We start from the raw sequence: 23222 nt of genomic DNA on the forward strand, positions 1-23222 counted from the left end.
GGGAAGTCAATGCCTTTCTTCTGCTTTTTGCGGTGCTTTTTGCCTTTCTTTTGCACGTCGAAAAGCTGAGCAATCCGTGCATCAACCACGGTCTCTAGTTCCTTCTCCGTATATTTCTTGGAGGCAGAAGGTTTCTTGAGAGCGGGTTTCGGGAGTGGTGTTGTGGTTCTCTGCCACTCCATCTGTACTATAACCGGCCCGTACAACGTAGAGGGCGGTACTATTTCAATTACCTGTTAACTTTACATAGAGCACTGAGAAGGGAAGAGAACACAGTTGCGTCCAGCGACTAGAATGTCATTGCGCACACGAGACCGACACCCTGTAGGCCCCAAAGACTGGCGCCCCTTTCGGTATTTCTTTATTCTAATTAAGGTAGACGATCCGACCACTTAGCACAAGCTTTCACAAAGCTGTCCAAACCTGGCGAAGGCTGAAAACGCAGGTTTTCGACCGGATTTCGACAGCATAACGGCGCAAAAACCCCTGTAGGTCAAAAACTCCTGTCTAGGACGGATTCCCTCGATATCTGGAAGCTTTCTGGTGAGCTGTCACAGAAATTCAGCGGGCTGTAATTCTCTGTTTTTCACTGCCGGGAGCCCAAAAGCCTATACACGCATCCCAAGGCTCTCACGAGGCTCCCCCGATGTTCCCTTGCAGTTTAGGTGCGAAACCCTAAACCTGCAGAAAAACACAGCAGGCTGTAATTCCTTGTTTCGGATCGTTTTTAGCGGAGCGAACACGCCTACGCGTGTCCCAAGGGCTCCCGCACGCAATGGGACAGTTCCCCTGTGAATTGGACGAGTTTTCACGCGAGAAAACTCTCCGAGCTCGCAATCTTTCGTGATGGAACTGTGCGTACCTGTGGGGGATTAGCAATTAGCTAATCCGGTTCTTGTTCAGAAGGCTCTTGCCTTGGCAAATGCGCATAAACCCCCAGAACTGTACATAGGTCAAATGAGAAGCCCACTAGTGGGGCATAACATACTGTACGTAGGGGAGAAAGAGAGCAGTATGTAGCGTGCGGGGCATCACTCCTGTCACCATACTGTGCATAGAGGGCAAGGTAAGCATTCCATAGCTTCTGTACCTGCTACAATCCACCTGAGGCTGAAAATGGCGCCCCCTTTGTTGATATGCAGCTCGTTTTTGCCTCCCAGAGTGGCAGAATCGCTCACAGGCTGACACGTCGCCCAGTTTCCGAGTTTGGGCTTTCCCTGCTAAAAATATCTCAACTGGTGCGTCAGTTGACTTGGCAGCAGAGCAATAAAATGTTCTCCTTGTCATTCCAGAGCTAATGACGCGAACACATTTTCCGGTCAAAAATAGTAGTTCCCTAAATTTTAGGAGATGCTTCCATGGCGTCCCTATCGGTCTCCTGACCATCATTGAAGACTACCATTTGACCAACATCTACAATGTGGGTTAATTTACTGGCCCCTTTCAACTTATAAAGTTGCAGTGACTTGACGAGTGGCCCAAATTCCAGTTTGGCGCACACGAGCTTCTATACTCATCAGAATTCAGTGCTAACTGGCCTGGGCAGTCCTTGTCTGACCGACCTAGATCCCCGATGTGAGAAACCCATTTGGCTGCAGCCGTTTCACACTGGCCATTCAATGTCCACTTGCACCTTTTCAAGGGTTTTGGGACAAACAAGTAAAAATAAAATAAATATATCTAATACTTATTTACGGAAGGCAACAGGAAAAATACACCTCCTGGTGACATGTACCTCTTCCAAAGAGGTTTGGTTCATATATTTTGCCAACTTCGGATCCTTGGCAAAATTGAGCATCATCTTTGTTGCATCGCCAATCAATTGACTACGCTCCATCTCTCTTTGCTCCGCCTGAGTAGGCCGAGGCGGGCCATACTCTCTATTTGAATCTTCATTGTGATCCCAGCCAGCATCTCCAGATGCAGAGGGAGTCGACTTATCATTGCCTGAAGCCATAGGTGCCGCGGATTTTTTTTTTTTTCGGGGATCCGATTTCTCGTAGAAGAGAAATCAGCCGTGCTCTGATACCATTGTAACAGACTTGGACACTCCAAGTCAAGAATCAACCGCGACAACACCAAATAACCACTTCAAAACAATTCACAGATCACAATAGATTTGCACTGGCCCGTCGGAGTTCCGTGCCTAGAGATATTGGCCCCAAAGACTGGCGCCCCTTTCGGTATTTCTTTTTGTATTAATCAATCATCAAAGTACAAGAGAGCGGTTGGGGTTTCACTCTCACACTCTGCGTCCAGATGCTCTCAGAAGTGAGACCCTCACCACTTATTTAAAGGTTACAAGGGATGCCCAAAAGCAGAGCCCCAAAAGCTTTTAAAATCAGAAGTAGTAGTCCTCTCTCTCTCTTTAGAGAGTCTTTTCTTTTTTTATATAAAAAAAAGCAAAATTCGCGTCGCTCATCATTTCAAAAAAATAAAAAAAAAAATAAAAAAATATTTTGTAGCCTCCACGATTTCCGGAAATTAGGGTTTTTGGCAGAAATTAGGGTTTGCAAGAATTTCAGGGCTTCTGGCAGAAATTAGGGTTTCTGTTGTCCGCCACGTCATCACTTTGTGACATTTCCCGTAAAGGGCTTGGGCACAAGGCCGTTCCTTCCCGTAAGAGACTTAGGCGCGAAACTGTACTTTCCCGTAAGGGACTTAGGCGTGAAGCCTACCTTCCCGTAAAGGGACGTAGGCACGAAGTGGTACTTTCCCGTAAAGGGACTTAGGCGTGAAGCCGTACTTCCTGTGAAGGGCCTTCCTGTAAGACGGGGAGATTCGTGCAAAACAAACCACACAAACACGTGACAACAATTCGTATGGCGAATCCACAATAGATACCTGTCGCTCTTGCGCGGGAAAAGCGACTTCCGTGCTTCGTAATCTCGCGATCTCTTGCGCCAGATTCTTCTCTTGCTGCGTTGGTACCCTTTTGAGTGAGGGCATGTGGTGCTTTTATAGCTCCCTGGCCACGGCACGAATAGCTGCTCGCGTAGAGATCGCGGCCGTTTTTTTTTTTTAATGTGCGTTGTTCTACCCGAAATAGGGAGAGAGAATTCACTGGCTGGTTTTGCTGCTTTATCTACTAAGTGGCTGCCCACTTATTAAGTGGGCGGCCGGCATATTTTAAAATTGGTCTCAACGTGCCCAAAAACTCAATAAAACCTTTTAAGTTAAAACCAATGCATTTCATAACACTTCCCAGGCGTCCCTGGATGCAACCACATGCACGAATGCAATGCAAACATAGATTCCTCGCGGGAAAGCGTCTACCTTCCCGCGATTGTTCCTGCTTTTCGTAAAAAGCTTCATTGAACCCATCTTTGTTCTTGTGCTTGCGTTCTTACGTGTATTTTCTTACTCAATTCGGATTTCCTCCTTGGCCTACGGGATGCCCCCTTACTGATGCACCCGTCATCCATCATGTGACGCATCAGGGGCACTCGTAACCCGGCCCTTTCCACCGAACGTACGGAAACTCCTTCGCGATGTTTACCGTCACCCATCAAATGACACATCATAGTTGTCCGTTCCTGATGGCAGTTCCTGTAGCTACAATCTTTTAACAGTTCTTAGTGCACATAATAAAATATCCTAAAAAAGAAATTAATCATTAAAAATAAGAAAATAGTCCAATTAGCAACATCCCTCTGGCTTCTAAACAGTTGACCTCAACTGTAGTGCTTGGACATATACCCAGTATCTCGGGATAAGCTGCTATTTCCTCTTGCGTCATCCACTGAGCATATAGATTTGAGTAGTTCTTAAACTTAACCAAATACTTCTGTGTTATCTTTCCGGATTTGAGAGGTCTTGATGACTTACTATCTGCTCCGATTGGAGTATTTCTTTTGTTTCCTCAACCTCAGGAGGTTCCTCAGCACTAGGCTTGCTTGGAGGCGGTCCCACATACGGTCGGAGTAAACTGACATGGAAAGCATTATGGATCTTCGAATTAGGCGGTAGCTCTAATCGGAAAGCGACATCATTCACTCGCTCAGTGATCTTAAACGGCCCATAATAACGGGTAGAAAGTTTTACCACTTTCCCCTTATGAGACGCTTGTTTCTTAAGTCTCGTCTTCTCAAACTTGAGTAAGACTAACTGTCCGACTGTTAAGTCTAGATTCCTTCTGTGCTTGTCTGCAGCTTTCTTATGCTTTTCTTGAGAGCGTAGAATAGCTCTTCTAACTTGCCCGTAGGCTGCGTCCAAATCTCGGACAAATTCATCTGCTGCAAAGATCTTATCCTTAATTAAAAGGATGGGTGGAAGCAAAGGCTTACCATAGAGAATCTCAAAAGGTACTGTCCCCGTCGATGAGTGTATGGTATTGTTATACGCATACTCGACAAGAGGCAAATATTTCTCCTAGTCAGATTGCCGGTCTGACACATAAGCTTTTAACATATCCAATACTGTGGAATTGGCTATCTCACTTTGCCCGTCCGTTTGAGGATGGTAGGCAGATGAAAAATTCAGCTTTGTACCAAGATTATCCATCAAGGCACGCCAAAAATTTCCTGTCATGCGAGGATCTCGATCACTCACAATAGACTTAGGCATTCCATGATGCTTAAAGATCTGTGCTAGAAAGACCCTAGCCATATGATCTGCTTTGATCGTTTTCTTGACTGGTATAAAGTGTGCTTGCTTGCTAAACCGGTCCACAATGGTCTAGATCGCATCATTTCCAGTCTGAGTTCTAGGGAGGTCCATGATGAAGTCCATGGCAATACTTTCCCAGGGTTCATTAGGCATAGGCAATGGTTGTAGCAACCCAGGCGTCTTATGCCGATCATACTTCACTTTTTGGCAGACCAAGCATTCCCCGACATACTTATCAATGTCTGCTTTAAGGCTAGGCCAAAAGAAATATCTTTCCATTGCTAAGGTCGTAGGGAGAATACCCCGATGACCCGCATAAGGTGAAGCGTGTGCTTCATCCATGATCTTCTTTCTTAATGGTTCCGCCACACATATGGCCTGATGGTGGTAGAGATAACCGTCCCGAATGGAATAGGGAAACTCATTCTCTCCACGATGTAGCTTTCCCCAAATGGTGGAGAAGTCTGGATCATTCCGATACAGATCCGGTAGTGCTTCTAATTCTTGGTGATACACCGAAGTGATAGCGTTCACCCTTGGCCGCCTAGACAATGCGTCTGCGACTACATTCTTACTCCCAACTGTGTGAAGGATCTGGAAGTGAAACGTAGACAAAAAGTTTGCCCACCTCATCTGCTTCTCAGATAGTTTCCTTTGCGTAAGAAAATACCGCAAACTCTGGTGATCAATCTTGATCACAAAATCCGCTCCTAGAAGATAGTGCTTCCAGTTGGATAAGGCGTGAATCACAGCCGAGAGTTCCTTTTCGTAGATTGATGCATGCAACTCTGCATCCTTAAGCCGTCTGCTTTCGTATGCCACTGCATGGCCTTCTTGGTTTAACACTGCTCCGATGCAATCGCCCGAAGCATCGCAGTGAACCTCAAATGGTTTCCTTAAGTCAGGCACTATCAAAATAGGTCCATGGCTTAGCAAGTACTTGAGCCGATCAAAAGCTCCTTGTTGTCTCGATCCCCATCTGAAAGGAATCTTCTTCTTTGTCAAATCATGAAGTGGTCCCGCTACATGAGCAAATCCTCGGACAAACCTTCGATAATATGAACATAATCCCAGAAAGCTACGTACATCATGTACTGTAGTGGGAATAGGCCAATCTTCTACCACTCGGATCTTGGCAGGATCCATACTCACTTGATTGTGAGAGACTATATGGCCGAGATATTGTATCTCTGAGAGAAAGAACTCGCTCTTCTTTGCATTCACATGCAACTCATGCTTTCGCAATTCTTGAAACACTAAGTCTAAGTGCTTCCGATGTTCCTCTTCTGACTTAAAGAAGATGAGTATGTCGTCAAAGAATACTCCCGTAAAAGCTCGATACGGGCTGAAAATGCGGTCCATCATGCGATTGAATGTCGCAGGAGCATTGGTTAAGCCGAAAGGCATTACCAAAAATTCATATGGTCCAAAGGTTGTGCGGAAAGCAGTCTTGTGGACATCCTCAGGGGCGATCCGTATCTGGTGATACCCACTCTTTAAGTCTATGCGACTAAAGACACTTACACCCTGCAACTTATCAAGTATATCATCAATCCGAGGGATCGGAAAGCGATTCTTGATTGTGATCTTGTTTATAGACCGATAGTCTATGCACATTCGAAACGTGCCATCTTTCTTCTGCACTAGTAGAACTGGAGAGCGTAGGGTGAAGCACTTGGTCGTACTAACCCTTTCTCTAGAAGCTCGTTGACATGCTTCAAAATTTCCTCTTGCTGAGCAAGACTCACCCGATAAGGGGGTTGATTGGGAGGCGAGCTACCCGGTATGAGATCTATGCGGTGATCTTCTGGCCGCACCAGAGGGAGTTCATCAGGAAGTGTTTCCGTGAAACAATCCTTGTACGTTTCAATAAATTGAAGACGCTTAATTTCCAGACTAGAGAGAGAGTCCCTACTAGTTTTATCCTTTGCAAAAATCAAGTAAGCAGAAACACACTTCTTCATTTCTTTCTTAATGGAGATATGGCTTACAATTGGGAACTGCCAATCTCCTGCATCAACTTGAATCTTTATTTTCTTACCCCCATGATCAAAAGTGAGGGTCTTTTCCACATAATCGGGAATAGGTGTCATGTGAAAGTGCCATGGCATACCCAAGATGATATCACATCCCTCGATGGGTGCCATCAAAAATGATTCGCGGTCCTTGTACTCGCCAATCCGAAGATTGAGCTGTCCTTGTACGGGAGTTGCATTGGTTGTCAACCCCTTGAATGCCGATCCGGATGTAACCGGTGTGCCAAGCTGAGACGGTGTGAGGCACAAACGTTCCGCAGTATCGAGGGAGATGAAGTTATCCGTGGATCCTTGATCATAAAGAATCAGTACTCGTTGGTTGTTCAAGACCCCCAGCCCTTCAGAAGTTGACGCTTTCCTTTCTCCATTTCTGTGTTTCCTTGAACATCTGCAATGGAGTTCGAGCTTGGTGGTGTGGGTTCCTTCCTTGCTTTCTCTTGCCTCGTAGAGGCTTGCTCTTGCCGTTGCTGCTTCAACGGGCAGTCCGGTTTCATATGTCCTTTCTTGCCACAGTAGAAGCATCTTCCTTCCTCTCTGAAAGTTTGAAGTTGAGTAGGAGAAAGGTACTTAGTTCGCTTGCCAGTGCCCTCTGGCTTCCTAGAATGATCATCGTCTCTAGATGGAGGACGTTTTCTTCCTTGGCCCCCTTGGTCATCGTAGACCCCTCTTTGTCTTTCACGGTAAGTGCTATGCTCCATCTTTCTGGGCGTCCCAGTTGAGTGCAAATCCTCAGCAATGATTGCTGACTCCATCATCCTTTGAAGAGTATCATGCGGATACACCTTCATACTCTTTTGAAGCTGCGGTTAGAGACCCGCTTCGAACTTTCTTTTCTTTTCCTCGTCAGCAATCTTCATGAAGGGAGTGACCTTCAAAAGAATCGACCAATACTTGTCCACATAGGTTGTTACTTTTTCATGTTCCTTCTGGGCAAGCCAGTCCCATTCCTTCCGTATGTCCTGCTCGAAGTCAGGTGGAAGAAATTGTTCATAAAATTCAGATTTGAAGCTCTCCCAAGTTCTGGCTTGAGAACCTTCCAAAATCTTGGCTAGCCTCCAATTACTCACCGTTTCCTTGAGGTGCATCCCCACATGGCGTAATTTGGATCTTTCTGTGAAGTGCCCATTGGTAAAGGCGACTTCAAACTGTCTGATGAAGGACAGCGCTTCGGAGATGTCTTTGCGTCCGTTGTAGGTTTCGAACTTGATGTCCTTGTCGCCCGATTTGAAGACTCTCATGCGATGTTGAGACTTGCGACCATGCTTCTTGAATCGAGGTTTATCTTTAGGTTGATGTAGGGTAGTGGCAGTAGTAGCGGCTTCCTTCTTCTGACGAGATGATCGAGAAGTAGAAGTATAATTAGGAGAGTAAGATGGAGATGAGATAGAGATGTCCTTGCTCTCGTCTAGCAAAGAGAGCGCTTTTTCCTGGCCTTTCCTTGAAGTAGGCCGTTCATTCCGATCCGTATATCCTTTGTGCACCTCGGCACGTTCTTCTTCTCTTGCCTCCTGTGGTCTCACGCCAACAGTGTTGTCTGGATGCTTGGCTGCATCAGTTCCATTCGTTTTCTTCATTCCGCCCAAAAGCTTTTGGACGTCTGGCAACAGTAAAATTTGTTGCAACTCCGCAAGCTGAGCTTGCACTTGTTGAAGCTGCTCGTCAACGCTTCTCCCTTGGCTCGACATGGTTCTTCCCGTTCTTCCCGGAATCGTCGTTCTTTGCAGAGAAAGAAGGGAGTCCGAGCTCTGATACCACTGTCACAAAACGGGAGCGTACATGAGCACTTGAAAATCTGAAAATTAAAATACTTTGCAAATGTGAGAGAAGGGAGAAGATCGACACAGTATTGGGGACCAGAAGATGGGCTTGTCCCCCCCCCCCCCCCCCGTTAAGAGTATTCTTTTATTCAGGGAGAATTCGTATACAAGCACGAGAACCCGAGGAAACCCCTCCGTTCTGTAATCTTAGACCCGAAGGTCGTGCTTTCCCGTAAAGGGCTTGGGCACAAGGCCGTTCCTTCCCGTAAGGGACTTAGGCGCGAAGCCGTACTTTCCCGTAAGGGACTTAGGCGTGAAGCCGTACTTTCCTGTAAAGGGACTTAGGCACGAAGCCGTACTTTCCCGTAAAGGGACTTAGGCGTGAAGCCGTACTTCCCGTGAAGGGCCTTCCCGTAAGACGGGAGATTCCTGCAAAACAAACCACACAAACACGTGACAACAATTCGCATGGCGAATCCACTATAGATACCTGTCGCTCTTGCGCGGGAAAAGCGACTTCCGTGCTTCGTAATCTCGCGATCTCTTGCGGCAGAGTCTTCTCTTGCTGACGTTGGTACCCCCTTTGAGTGAGGGCATGTGGTGCTTTTATAGCTCCCTGGCCATGGCACGAATAGCTGCTCGCGTAGAGATCGCGGCCGTTTTTTTTTTTTTTAATGTGCGTTGTTCTACCTGAAATAGGGAGAGAGAATTTGCTGGCTGGTTTTGTTGCTTTATCTACTAAGTGGCTGCCCACTTATTAAGTGGGCGGCTGGCATATTTTAAAATTGGTATGAACCTGCCCAAAAACTCAATAAAACCTTATAAGTTAAAACCAATGCATTTCACAACTCTTCCCAGGCGTCCCTGGATGCAACCACATGCACGAATGCAATGCAAACATAGATTCCTCGCGGGAAAGCGTCTGCCTTCCCGCGATTGTTCCTGCTTTTCGTAAAAAGCTTCATTGAACCCATCTTTATTCTTGTGCTTGCGTTCTTACGCGTATTTTCTTACTCAGTTCGGATTTCCTCCTTAGCCTACGGGATGCCCCCTTACTGATGCACCCGTCACCCATCATGTGACGCATCAGGGGCACTCGTAACCCGGCCCTTTCCACCGAACGTACGGAAACTCCTTCGCGATGTTTACCGTCACCCATCAAATGACACATTAGAGTTGTCCGTTCCTGATGGCAGTTCCTGTAGCTACAATCTTTTAACAGTTCTTAGTGCACATAATAAAATATCCTAAAAAAGAAATTAATCATTAAAAATAAGAAAATAGTCCAATTAGCAACAATCTGAACAAATCCTATTGCAATCCGAGTGCTAGTGGTACCTTGGCCTTTCTTTTAGAGACATTCGGTTCTACAGGCTCTAGAAGTAACTAAAAATCATTTGTGTAACTGATCCTTCTACTAGTCTTTGAGTGTATCAAGTGTAGATACATGCAAATGGAATAAGCGCGCGAAAGCCCGCAACATGAATGACATTAGCTACCTCACGGGAATTCAATTACACTGAAACACCAGCCGACTCAGACTTGTGTGAGCGATTCTTCGGAATATGTCTGCGACCACCTCACTCTGACAAATCACCTGCTTTGTGTAACTTCCACCAGGTCTAGAAGTATCATTCTTTTGTTGCTTTTGCTTCTGCGTTGTTGTCCTAGATGGCTCTTGTGTCATGGTACTATAGCTCCTTCTAGATCCAAAGCTTTATACCATGAGAACAAGCTCTTCCAAGTCAAATTAGTTGTCCTCTGTGTCCGTGGACAAGCTACTTCAATAACAAGGGTTCTGTCAGTCCAGTCAGTCTAGATTAGAAGTGTTCTGGCACTTTTGTGAGTCTGTTCGCAAACTGTGCATGCCTAATCACTTAGTGTAGATGTGGTTGCACACAACATGATCATAAGCATTCCCATCAGAATCCATGAGAATCCTTCAGGGGAATTTTCCAGTGCATTTAGCGTATTTCACCTATTTTTGACATTTTTCACTTATTTATTTAAGTGACTTTTGTTGGAAAGTAGGTAGGGCAAATTGGGTAAGATAATATATAAGCAAACCAAGGTTAGCACTATTTGGCAGATGAGCAAGGAGAACACAGGCCTTCGGCAACAAGTTTCCCTCTCTCTTAGCAAGACTCCCACTTGGGCGGTTTCCCTCGAGCAACTCCCTAGCGTTTTCCATCAGCCAAGCCCTGCAGTCCCTCTGCTTGGCGTTTTCATCAGGTCATCACCGCCGGGCAATCACAAGCCTTAGCGTTTTCAGCAGAACCTCTACTGCCTAGTACCGCACGCCTAGCGTTTTCTTTCAAGGATTGGGCGCCACTGTTAGGTGCAGCGGAATGAATGTTGTATTTTCTCAAGATTAGTGATCTTTATTGCTCAAGGTTCCTTTTAGTCCTTAGGGAAAGAGAGAGCTTTCCGTCTATAGAGTGCTGTGGTCACGAACAAAGTGAGTGGATATTGTGCGTGCAAGTGAATGAGACTGAGAAAAGGAGAGAGAAGAGATACGACACCCGAGAGGTTGTAAAACGCTCCTCCGAAGGCCCCACTCTCGTCGGCGAGAGTGGTGTATTCTTTGATTGCACAAAGGTGTACAATGCGTATGCAATGGACTATGCAACTTGGTCTATGCCAATGACGACGACGGTGACGACGACGACGATGGCTGAAATCTGAGATCTTCCAATCGCTGAATTTCGGGACTGTTTCGGTGGCTGAAAATGACTGTTTTGGCTGCGTTTTCTTGGCTGAAAAATGAGGTTTCTTAGGGTTGAAAACTGATGGTCTTTACAGGCTGAATCTGCTACACTTTAGGTGAATAATGCCGGTCTTAATTTGCTGCTGAAATCCAAAAACGCCAGGGGCTGAAATTGGTCCTTCTGTCGCCGGGGTTCTGCAAATGCAAAAACACTAGGCTGATCTGCTGTGTCGTGATGACGTTGGGGCTGATCTGCTGTGCACAAATCGCCAAGGTTGATCTGATGCAAAAACGCTAGGTCTTATGTGGAGAAAACGCTAGAGTAGTCGCGGGGGTTGGTCTTGCTGAGAAGTTGCTTGTTGAGCAAGGTGCTCCTGCTGCCTCTTCTGCCAAAAAGTGCTAACTTGGGTTTGCTTATATATTAACTTAGCAAAATTGCCCTACCTACTTTTGTTGGAAAGTCACTTAAAAATAATAAGTGAAAATACCAATAAATAGGAAAATAGGCTAAATGCACTGGAAAATTCTCCTAATTGATGCTAATGGATTCTGATGGGAATTCCGATGATCATGCTGTGTGCAAGCGGAGGATATGCATCTATGCTAAGTGACTGGGCATGCACGGTCTACGAATAGACTCACAAAAGTGCCAGATCACTGCTAATCTAAAGTGATCGGACTTACTGAACCCTGCTGTGGTGTAGCTTGTCCACGGACACATAGGGTTGGGATGTGTCACGTGACAGCCACAGATCTCAGCCCTTGCGCGATTTTCAGTAGGTTATTTTTAGCCTTTTTCCATAGCCATTTCAGCCCCAACACAGTAGCAGATTTTCAGCGACAAAAACCAGCAAATTCAGCGTTTTTCCTAGCGTTTTCAGCAGTAGCAGAATTCAGCCAGCAGCGTTTTTGGACAGCAGTAAAAGAACGGCCAAATTCAGCCCTTAGATCGGTCTTGCCATCTCCGTCGTCATCATTGATCTAGCCTAGACTTGCATCAGTCACATGCATCAAATTTGTACCAATTTGTGCAATCAATCGTAGACCACTCTCGTTAACTCTCGTTAACGAGAGTGGGGCCTTCGGAGGAGGTTTTACAACATCTTGGTGTCGTATTTCTCTCCTCTCTCTATCTCTCAGTCTCATACACTTGCACGCACAATGTCCATTCACTTTGTTTGTGATCATAGCACTCCCTCATTAAGAACAAAAGGCTCTCCCTTCCATATGAACAAAAAGGAACCTTGAGCATATTATGGAGCACGCATCTTGAGAAAGAACAACATTCATTCCGCTGCACCTTACATTGGTATCAGAGCTTTGGCAGTGTTCTGTATCACTCAAGGAAAGAACCACAAGAATCACAAGAATTTTTTTTGCTTGTTACGGTCGCACGAACCCAAGTTCGCTTGGGCGTGTCGATTCCTAATCGTGTTTTTGAAGAGTGACAGGAATCCCAAGAAAGAAGGGCTTGTCCAGCCTCCCCTTGTGCCTCTTTTCACTCATTGAGAGCAGACCGTGCACTTGGCGGCCGGCCAATCGACGTGAGGTGGGAAAAAGCAACTTTGGTGTGAGCGCAAGGCCGCCAAGGTGTGCGCTCGTGGAAAAGAGCGAAACTTGGGTGAAGAGAAGATCCTTCTCGAACTCAGATTGCAAGCAAAAGAAGACCCTCGAGAACCTCAAGACCTCAAGACCCACAAGAATCCAAGTTTCTCGTGAACTTAAGAACCCAAGATCACAGTGCATGGTCATCACCTGAAGCGGAATGGATACTTCGCATACAGGTGATGAGCATGGGAGTGACGAAGAAGAGTTTTTCCCACCAGGAGTTTTTCCCGACCCTCCCCCTTCCCCGTCTACGCTACGAGTTGTACCAAATCCTATGGAGGCGATGGTCAAGTCGATGATTGACATGATGACACAACAATAAGAAGCGAATTGAGAAGCGACTCGCGTTGCGTTGGCTCAATAAGAAGCGACTCGCGTTGCGCTGGCACAACAAGAAGCGACTCGCATTGCTTTGGAACGTGAACGCGACGAACGAAAAGAAAGAAAAGCACAAAGAAAGAAGGAAGCCGAAGCAAGACTAGCGGCCTTGGAGGTGGATCGTCAGGTTCAAAGAGCGGCCTTGGAGGCAGAGCGTTAGGCTCAAAGAGACCTTCGTACTCAAGAATTGGTTCGACAAGTACTTGCTTGGAAGTCCGAACCAGCCAAAGATCGTGGGAGTTCCTCAAGTGGTGCAAACCACGGTGCGGATTCCAACAACCAAGCCCTTATCGATTTAGAGCAAGAATCGCTCTCTCTAGGTTCTCTCTGCTGTTGCCGATTCACGATGAGGCATGTTGATGGCACAACATTGGAGGGATAGTACATGTGACAAGACGAATGGTGACGTGATAGTGATTTGGCAACGTGTGGATTTCAACATCGACTCCCTATGTGGTGTAAGCTTTCAGAGTAGTTCGTTTTTTTGTGAAACTACTTGCTTTAGATTTATTTGCTTTTGGTAATCGGGCACCATAAAATTGTAGTGATAGTGCGACTTGTAGCATTTTAATTTGTGCACAAAAAAATAGTTTTGCGAGTTCTTTGGGTGTAAAGAACTATAGTAAGTAATTATTTACAATAAACAAAGGAATACCTTCACTGTTCTGGGTGCCTACCTTTGGGGCCATTTTTTCTTAGAGAGGAACTTTGTCTTTCGTTTTTCTATGTGCACATAACCTTGTTCTTGTTTGAAAGTTTTTTTTTTAATAAATTTATTCATGTCTTTCAAGAGTTGCTAGCCAGCTTCATCCTCTTTGTAGAAGAGTGTTGTTTATCTCTTTAAGTCTGCCCCCCTCTCTCTCTCTCTCTCTCTCTCTCTCTCTCTCTCTCACTCTCTCTCTGACTCTCTTGTTAAAATCACAAATGCTGGGACATTGCATGGCCAGTGTGAAACGGCCGTTGGCCGAGAGTTTCACCTGCAGTCTGGAAGGGCAAGTCGCCACGATATGGTTGGGCCAGTCGACACTGAAATCGGAGCAGTAAAAGGTTGGCTAGGCTCAGTTCAAAGTCATTTAGGCCCCTCGTAAGGACTTTTAAGTTGAACCAAAGGGAGTCACATGGACACTAAGCACTTGGCAGTAGGGGAGCTACATGCAGGCCAACACACACTTTCCAGAAGACTCATCCAAGAGGGGGCGCCCATTTTTTAGTGGGGGCTGATTTTTGGACTTCAGAAGTGTGCTACACAAAGTGTGTGAGTAGTGGGTGCAGGTGCTCACAACTTTAATGGAAAGGTTGCCTTCTCCCTTGTCTCATGTAGCGCGATGATTTGCTCTCGTGCATCTCTCTCTCCCCTTTGCACATATGGTAATGCCCCTCTAGTTGGGCTTCTCAGATGACCATGTATAGTTATGGGGGTTTTATGTGTGTATGTCAAGGCAAGAACCTTTTGTACAGGAACCGGATTAGCTAATTGCTAATCCCCTTCAGGTATGCACAGTTCCATCGCAAAGGAATGCGAAAATGGAGAGTTTTCTCGCGTAAAAACTTGTTTGATTTACAGGGGAACTGTCCTATTGCGTGCGGAGCACATGAGACACACGTAGACGTGTTTGCTCTGCTCAAAATGATGCAAAACAGAAAATTACAGCCTGCTGTGTTTTTCTGTAGGTTAAGGGTTTCGCACCTAAAGTGCAAGGTAATGTGAGGGGAGCCTTGGAAAAGCCTTGGGTGCTTGTATAAGACAGATTTCGTGTGAGGAATCTCGTCTACTCTAAAGGGCAAGTGACCCTACCATAGTTATCGGGGAACGCCACCCCATGGGCAGGGAACGCCAAAACGGCATTCCCGGGGGGGGGGGGGGGAAACATGGCCCGGATCGGCCAGACGTTCTGCAGAGGCATTTGATACCGGAACGGCCAGCTCGGAACGGCTGGGAATGGGCAGATTTTCAGATTTGGATGATTTATCTTGTGAGCCTTCCCCTTATTAAATGTCCCTTCCCCCACCCCTTTATTCAGAATGTACACAAGCTTTTAAGGGCCAAAGCTCAAGCTCAAGCTCTCGAGTCTCGACTCTCAAGCTCTAGCCTCTTTCAAGCTTTCAAGTCTAGACTCTACAAGGCTGCTCTCTCCCTCTCTCTCTCAACTTTCAAGCTCTCTCTCTCTCTCTCTCTCTCTCTCTCTCTCTCTCTCTCTCTCTCTCTCTCTCAAGCTCTCAAGTCTACACGACACACGTTTGCCATAGTAAGGCTGAATTGTCACAAATTGTCAACGTGTCAAGCCATTGAAGAACGGAGCCAAGCTTCAAATTCCGGCCAAGGGGCCAAAACCCTAAGAAGAAGTAGCAGCATAAGAAGAAGAAGTTTTATAGACTTACAAAGTCTTGACGAGTGGCCTATTTTTAAGGAAGAGTTCCCACCAACTTACGGGACCCCCTGTGATGGGGCCCAAGTGACATAAAGGCATTAAAAATAAAGCAAAACACACTAAGAAGACTTTGCACAACAAAATATGATGACGTGGGACCTGCATGGATGTTCCGCAATTTGCGGTGGATTTTTAGGAAAATCCCAAAATTTCAGGAAAGTGTTTTTTTGTGTCAGCTTTTCATATTTGACGCTTTTAGGCTTTGGGCCTTTAAACATGAGCCTTGGGGGCCCTCTCTGGCACTCTTTAGCGCGCACTCCCCGCGTGTCGTACTTTGCGAATCAGCAATTATAAAGAAATACCGAAAGGCGCCAACATTTGGGGCCAGTGATCTTTTGGGGTGGAACTTTGCCACTCCCCGTCTCGTGTCGTGCATCTTTTTCAGTCCAGTTGTTATTTGAAGTGCTTAAAGTTGTTCAGTTTGTTCTTTTCTATTGGCATGTGGTGGCCGTCTTGTGACATTGGTATCAGAGCATCAAGCGTGTGCTTTTCTGAAAGCATACCTGTCCTACAAAAGAGCAGACAGAGCAAGCTGGCGCTTCCAAAGTTTATTGGAATCTTATTAGAAGTATCTTCGTGTCCCGACCCCAGACTTATAGTTATTAGCCACTTCCACCCTTACTTCATCGTGCATCGGGCGCGCTTCCGTCTTACAGGGCATGAGCCAAAAAGATCACTTGCAAGAGAAGGATCCAAGATTTGTTTCAAGTTGTGGTTTTTCTCAGAGGCAGTGTCATGCAGTGGTTAAAGTTTTTAGCTACCAAGCCGTACACTCCAAGGACTTGGCAAGCTTTCAAGATAATTTTTGCCCGAAGTTAAATGCCTTCAGACATCTTCCTTCGGATTGCAGCTTGTGGCAGAGTGGGGTGTCCTGAAATGCTTGCCATGGAAACCCTAGTAGATTATATCTTGAAATTTCTCGATATCTCTTAGTTGATCTTGCAAGAGAAGGATCCAAGATTTGTTTCAAGCTGCGGTTTTTCTCAGAGGCAGTGCCATGCAGTGGTTAAAGCTAGTAAGTACCCTACGAGCCTGTTTCAGACAAAGGTGACTTGTCACGTGCACATCTAACCCTATGTGCATGTGGACAAGCTGTTCCTATTGCAAGGGTTAGGTAGCCTAGGAAGTGTTCTTTTGAGCCTGTACGCAGGCCGTGCATGTCCAAGCACTTAGGAGCCTGCATATCATCTGATTGCACAACCCATAGCATTAGCATCATGATGTAGTATCTAGCACGAGCACATAGATCCAATTTCCGACCATGCGTGGGAACCACCTGTTTTTGGCACTTATTTTAGAAGTGACTTTATCCCATTATTATTTTCCAGAATTGTGGGCTGAATTGAAGGCTGCTCGACCCAGCAATATGCATCTTTATAAGTGAAGAAGCAGAGGGAACACAAGGAGGTCAACAACCCTCGGCACCACAAGGTTTCTAGCGTTTCTCCTCAGCAAGGACCAATGATTTGCATCAGCAACACGTGCGTTTTCAGCCATTAGACCAGCGTTTTCAGATCACCCCTTCATCTAGCCGTATCGCACTCTTGACAGTGGCAGATCTGTAACAGACTTGGACACTCCAAGTCAAGAATCAATCGCGACAGCACCAAATAACCACTTCAAAACAGTTCACAGTTCACAATAGATTTGCAATGGCCCGACGGAAGTCCATGCCTAGAGATATTGGCCCCAAAGACTTGCGCCCCTTTCGGTATTTTTTTTTGTATTAATCAGTGTTCAAAGTACAAGAGTGGTTGGGTCTCACTCTCAAACTCTGCGTCCAAATGCTCTGCAGAGTGGGAGCCCAATCCACTTATTTATTTTACAAGGGATGCCAAAAGCAGTGCCCCAAAAGCTTCAAATCAAAAGCCTAAAAATAAAAGCAAAGGAATTCTCTCTCTCTCTCTCTCTCTCTCTCTCATAATTGCGTAGAGAAAAGCAACTCAAAGGCTGCTGTCAATCAGCCTGTAATTCACGCCGCAATTTTCTTACGCCGTACGGTGCCACGTCATCATGTCTCCGCACTTTTCGAGTTCAACCCTGTTGCCATTAGGGTTAGGGTTAGGGTTAGGGTTTTTGCAGTTTTAGGGTTTTTGGCAGGTTTTAGGGTTAGGGTTTCCAGAATTAGGGTTTTCAGCATAGGGTTTCCAGAATGCTCGAGCAACCCTAACCCTAATGGCAGCAGGGCAGTTCCCGGAAAAAAGCGCAGACATGATGACATGTGGCACTGTACGGAAGAATCTCGCTTTTTTGCGGCGCAATGTACGACAGCTTTTCGGAAATTGCGGAGATGCTTTTTTGCGGCATAATTTGCTTTTCTTCATGCAAATTAAGAGAGAGAGAGAGAGAGAGAGGAGAGAGAGAGAGAGAGAGAGAGAGAGAGAGAGAGAGAGAGAGAGAGAGAGAGAGAGAGAGAGAGAGAGAGAGAGAGAGAATCTTTTGCTTGTGAGAGAAAGAGCCTTTCCTTTATTTTTAGGCTTTTGGGGCACTGCTTTTGGCAACCCTTGTAAACTAAATAAGTGGATTGGGCTTCCACTCTGCCTGGCTTTGATACCACTGTAACAGACTTGGCCACTCCAAGTCAAGAATCAATCGGGACAGCACCAAATAACCACTTCAAAACAGTTCACAGTACACAATAGATTTGCACTGGCCCGGCGGAGTTCCGTGCCTAGAGATATTGGCCCCAAAGACTGGCGTCCCTTTCGCTATTTCTTTTTGTATTAATCAGTGTTCAAAGTACAAGAGTGGTTGGGTCTCACTCTCAGACTCTGCGGCCAGATGCTCTGCAGAGTGGGAGCCCAATCCACTTACTTATTTTACAAGGGATGCCAAAAGCAGTGCCCCAAAAGCTGCAAATCAAAAGCCTATAAATAAAAGCAAAGGAATTCTCTCTCTCTCTCTCTCTCTCTCTCTCTCTCTCTCTCTCTCTCTCTCTCTCTCTCTCTCTCTCTCTCTCTCCCTCATAATTGCGTAGAGAAAAGCAACTCAAAGGCTGCCGTCAATCAGCCCATAATTCACGCCGCAATTTCCGGAATTATGCCATACTGTGCCACGTCATCATGCCTCCGCACTTTCCAGGTTCAACCTTGCTGCCATTAGGGTTAGGGTTAGGGTTGCTAGCAGGTTTTAGGGTTAGGGTTTCTAGAATTAGGGTTTACAGCATAGGTTTCCAAAATGCTCTCGGGCAGCCACGTCATCACTTTGTGACAAGATCCTCGCTGGTTTTCCACTAGCACCCAAACCAGCCTGGCGTTTTCAGTTTCAGCACAAACCAGCCTAGTGTTTTGCAGATTCAGATTCAGCTAGCTAGCGTTTTTGCATTTCAAGCCTCGCATGCTTCGACGGTTGCAGATCAGCCCCGTAGAACTGTCACAGTAGCATATCCACAACAGAAGTACCTAACGGTTTCAGATTTTAGCCTTGACATCGTCATCATTGTCGACACCATCGTCATCGTCATCAAGTACCCCATCTGGTGTCGTCTCTTCTCTCTCTCTCTCTCTCTCTCTCTCTCTCTCTCTCTCTCTCTCTCTAGCACACTCTTGCACCCTCACTCACAGCTTACATTTCACTCTCTTGTTTTGGTCATTGCACATTCTCACACTAAAGCACGGAAGGCTCTCTCTTCCGCTAAGTTAAAGAAACCTTGAGCACCACTGAGCACTCATCTTGAGCCATACACCATCATTCACTTCGGCTGCACATTACATTGGTATCAGAGCTCTATGGCAGTGTTCGGTATCATCACTCAAGGAAAGAAGCACAAAGAATTACAATATTTTTTTTTGCTTCTTGTGGTTGCACGTAACCGAGGACCACTTGGGCGTGTCGATCCCTAATTTGTGTTTTTGAAGAGTGGCAAGTAATCCAAGAAATGTCACGTGACACATCCCAACCCTATGTGTCCGTGGACAAGCTACACCATAGCAGGGTTCCCGTCAGTTCAGTCAGTTTAGATTAGCAGTGATTTGGCACTTTGTGAGTCTATTCGTAGACCGTGCATGCCCAGTCACTTAGCATAGATGCATATCTTCCGGTTGCACACAGCATGATCATCAGAATTCCCATTAGAATCCATTAGCATCAGTTAGGGGAATTTTCCAGTGCATTTAGCCTATTTTCCTATTTATTGGTATTTTCACTTATTATTTTTAAGTGACTTTCCAACAAAAGTAGGCAGGGCAAGTTTGCTAAGTTAATATATAGGCAAACCCAAGTAAGCATTTTCTGGTAGAAGAGGTAGCAGGAGCTTTCCGCTCAACAGGCAACTTCTTAGCAGTACCCCCCCGCAGCAGTAGACCATCGCCACCCACTCCATTTCCCTGGCGTTTTATCCTCCACAGCAAGTCCTCGCCAGCAGTGTCTTTCTCTGGCGTTTTTCCCACGATTCCCAACCTCAGCCTATTAGCGTTTGGAGAGCCAACACTGTGGCTGGGAGAGGAAAGTGTGTAGGTCTAAGTCATGGCTAAAAATGTGAGGGAAGCAAGTTGGGATGTGACCATAAGCTGAGCACTTTAGTAGTGTGTGGTACTTAGTCTCTCGAACTTGCAGTGAGCATAATGTGCACAATCGATTTGACTCTCCCAATGCCTTGCCTCTCATCGAAGGGAGTGTAAGCTAAGCCGAATGGGTGCGATAGTGCGTATTGCTGACAAGGGGATAGGCTCAAGCATATAAGGGTGATTACAATTTCCTCTTTCAACAAAGAACATGGTTTTGTAGTTGGGGGCAATATGGGTGGTGTAATGAGAGAGAGAGAGAGAGAGAGAGAGAGAGAGAGAGAGAGAGAGTGCTCCTGATGCTATGGCTGAGTCTGGCCTTATATCTTGGCCATGAGAGAAACTCAGCACGACTTTGGTTAGATGAATACCACACAACACACACACATGCGCACACACACACACACACACACACACACACACACACACACACACACAAACACACAAACATTGGAAGCATATAATGATACCTGTTCTGTACCCCTATTGGGCACCAACAGCGTCAGTAGGGATGTCATAGTATTCAGTCAGTACTAAGTTGTAGATGACGACCATGAGTTTTGGCCTTTTCCTCGGTTAATAAAGGTAAAATCCAATGACAAAATTCTGTCATGTAAATTGGTTTTTTCCCCCTTACGTATTGAAGATCTATATGTATAAAAAGTTTTCTTGTATGTTTTCCTCCTCCTGTAGATTCATTATATGGATCAAGATGATTGAGATACTAGTTTTGTTATGATAAATGTAGATTCAGCAGTTTTTCTTACTTGTGTAATGTGCTTGTGAAGCAGCTCGTCGAACAACTCTTCCTGTTGAAGAAGTAGCAGTTGCGGTGTGATGTATAAATTTGTGGTAGCTTCTGCGGTCATCAGCTTCCTCAACATGGGAGGAGTCCACTCCTTCGCTTGTAAAATTAACAGGTCAAATGTTACACTACGGGACATAGATGTGAGGAAAATTGGCTTTCTCTGTCTGCTGAGTGTGCTTTTGTTGCCTAGATCTTAAGCTATTCGACTTTTTAGATCACAAAGCATGTTTCCGGAGTTTCCATGTGAAAGTGAGCATCTGTTGAAGTATGCAGCAAACAGGACCCCCCCCCCCCCCCCCCCCCCCCCCCCCCCAAAAAAAAAAAAAAAAACAATTTAAAACTTCATAGTAGATGTTTAGAAACTTTTTGCCACACATAGGAGTCATATCTACTTCTGTTTCACTCTTGAAAACAGTGACGGTTGGAAATTGCAAAATGTTAAAGGCTGGTTTGCGGGCTCTCGAGATTCAGGGTCATTGTATCTCTAGAAAGTAAGAGCTGGCCGGCCCCTTCTTTTGGCCTTACCTTCCTCACTCTCTTGTTTCTGATCTTTCCCTCTCACTTGTGATACGACAATGTGGAACGTTCTAAGGAAGCTTTACAGCTATCCTCATTACTGGCCTTCATGCTATTGTATGTGTATCAATGCTGTAGAGTTATCTATGGCTCTTCCGTTGTCCTAACCTGTAACAGCAAATGACCGCAAGCTTTGTTGACAATTATGCTCCATGTGTGCAAATGGATTGTTTGTTTTTGTGTGTTGTATGGGTAGAGAGTTTTGTCAATCCCGTCAAGGTACATGTCCCTCGGACTTCTAAATGGTTGTGCACTGTATGAATTGGTGAATACAAGGTTTAGATTGTATTTGCTAGATTTCGTGGGACTGAACATTGAACTTGAAATCATGCAGTAAAAGGAAAAAGTAGCTTTAATGTAGTTCTTGACCTCAAAGATCAATCTGATGAGTCTTGTTACAGCATATGTCCATGTATATGATGCTTCAGAGCTACATGCAATTATTGTAGAATGCAGTGGCACTCAGAGGTGTACAACTTTCATATATAAAATTTCAGCACTCCTTTGGAGAGACTTTCTACTTTTAGTAATCCAAATTTGGGCGGCAATGCTTGCACAGTAGCTGGGCTTGCGTAGGGTTTAATTGCCTTCTTACGTTGTCCCTACTGTGCCGGAAGCTTGTAAATTGTATCACAATAAAGAGCTGAGAAGGTATGACAAGCCCCAGCAAATGCAGAGGTAATGTGTTTCGAACGGCTTCCCGAGAATCTCTAGTTGGGTGTTGTATTTTATGTAATTGGTGATAGCTCTGGTTGTATTGAGGTGGTCGTCATGAGTGAAAGGTGTACTCTTAAAGAATGTGTCATTGCCAGCAACACTTACTGCCATCTTGACGGGATTTGTTTAAAGCAGGGGATTTGGAAGGAAGATGTAGTTTCACAAAGTGGTGCTCATCAAGTCCTCCACATCGGGAATAAAGCATCAAAGCCTGTAAAGTTTCGGTAATGGCAACATTCTCATTGGTGCCATCACCGTTTCCGATCAAGTTTCTTGCAAGGTTAATAGGTGGCTACCATTCGAAACACAAGCAAGTTGTTTCTTTGCATTGGATACCAAAAGTGAGCCTTGTAGTTGAAACAAAGTACATTGTTTTACATTAGTAGCAGAAGAACAAGACAGGGGAGGGGATTTATTTTGTCAATGAGTATTGCACCACCTCATTCAAATCAACACTCAAATGAACAGCTTCAATGTGCAAACCATGCACGTTCCCTCTGTTATATTATTTCCAATGCAGAATGCCACAAATCTTTGCCATACAATGAGGGACAAACAGCACATAAGAAGTGTCAAATAATTTCTGATGGCTTGCCTTTAACAAATGAGCAACAAAGTTCTTAATAATGATTATGTTGTGTGTGTGTGTGAGAGAGAGAGAGAGAGAGAGAGAGAGAGAGAGAGAGAGAGAAAAGCCTTGAAGGGTGTCGAAAAAATGATCGTGGACAATGTTTCAAGAAATTGCCATGTAAAATTATCATTGCCTTATCTTCAAAGCCTAAAGACCCACAACCAACCAGAAAAGCCTTAAAAAGATTAAAAAACGTAGTAGGGGGAATTCTGTAGGAGCTTGTGTATTTACAAATGGACTTTCTATACACATCACACCCACAAGGTGCCATGCAATTGGGAACAACTCCCTCTTTGGAGAAGTTGGTAGCGCCCATCAAATGTAACCCGAGATCTTCAAACCCTCAACGTTGGGGTTACATCATGAAGGTTCAACTAGGCACACATGCCTTTGCCGCATCCACATGCAAGTTAAAAGGTTGAGTTATTTCAAATGAATAACAAAGTACTTGTGTACGAGTGTGTG

The 23222-nt window shown here is 45.3% G+C and overlaps 1 protein-coding gene across 3 annotated transcripts in view; it reads left to right on the forward strand.

The window, feature by feature from the left end:
* LOC147445439 (single myb histone 1-like) overlaps window positions 1-22821 on the forward strand; it is a 33803-nt gene extending 10982 nt beyond the window's left edge. Inside the window, exons 6-7 of one of the 3 annotated variants that reach the window (XR_015189774.1) lie at window positions 20817-20945; window positions 22262-22821. Coding sequence is in view for 1 of the 3 variants with exons in the window: in XM_086524954.1 (XP_086381080.1) it covers window positions 20817-20863 (47 nt within the window). In the remaining 2 variants the exon portion in view is untranslated. Of the gene's footprint in view, window positions 1-20816; window positions 21102-21248; window positions 21588-22261 lie in introns of those variants that run through there. The other 2 variants (XR_015189775.1, XM_086524954.1) reach the window with 2 other exon arrangements.
* Window positions 22822-23222: the final 401 nt, after the last annotated feature.

Source organism: Adiantum capillus-veneris, chromosome 12, assembly GCF_014529385.1.
Source record: "Adiantum capillus-veneris isolate H3 chromosome 12, ASM1452938v2, whole genome shotgun sequence".
Lineage (NCBI taxonomy): Eukaryota > Viridiplantae > Streptophyta > Polypodiopsida > Polypodiales > Pteridaceae > Adiantum > Adiantum capillus-veneris.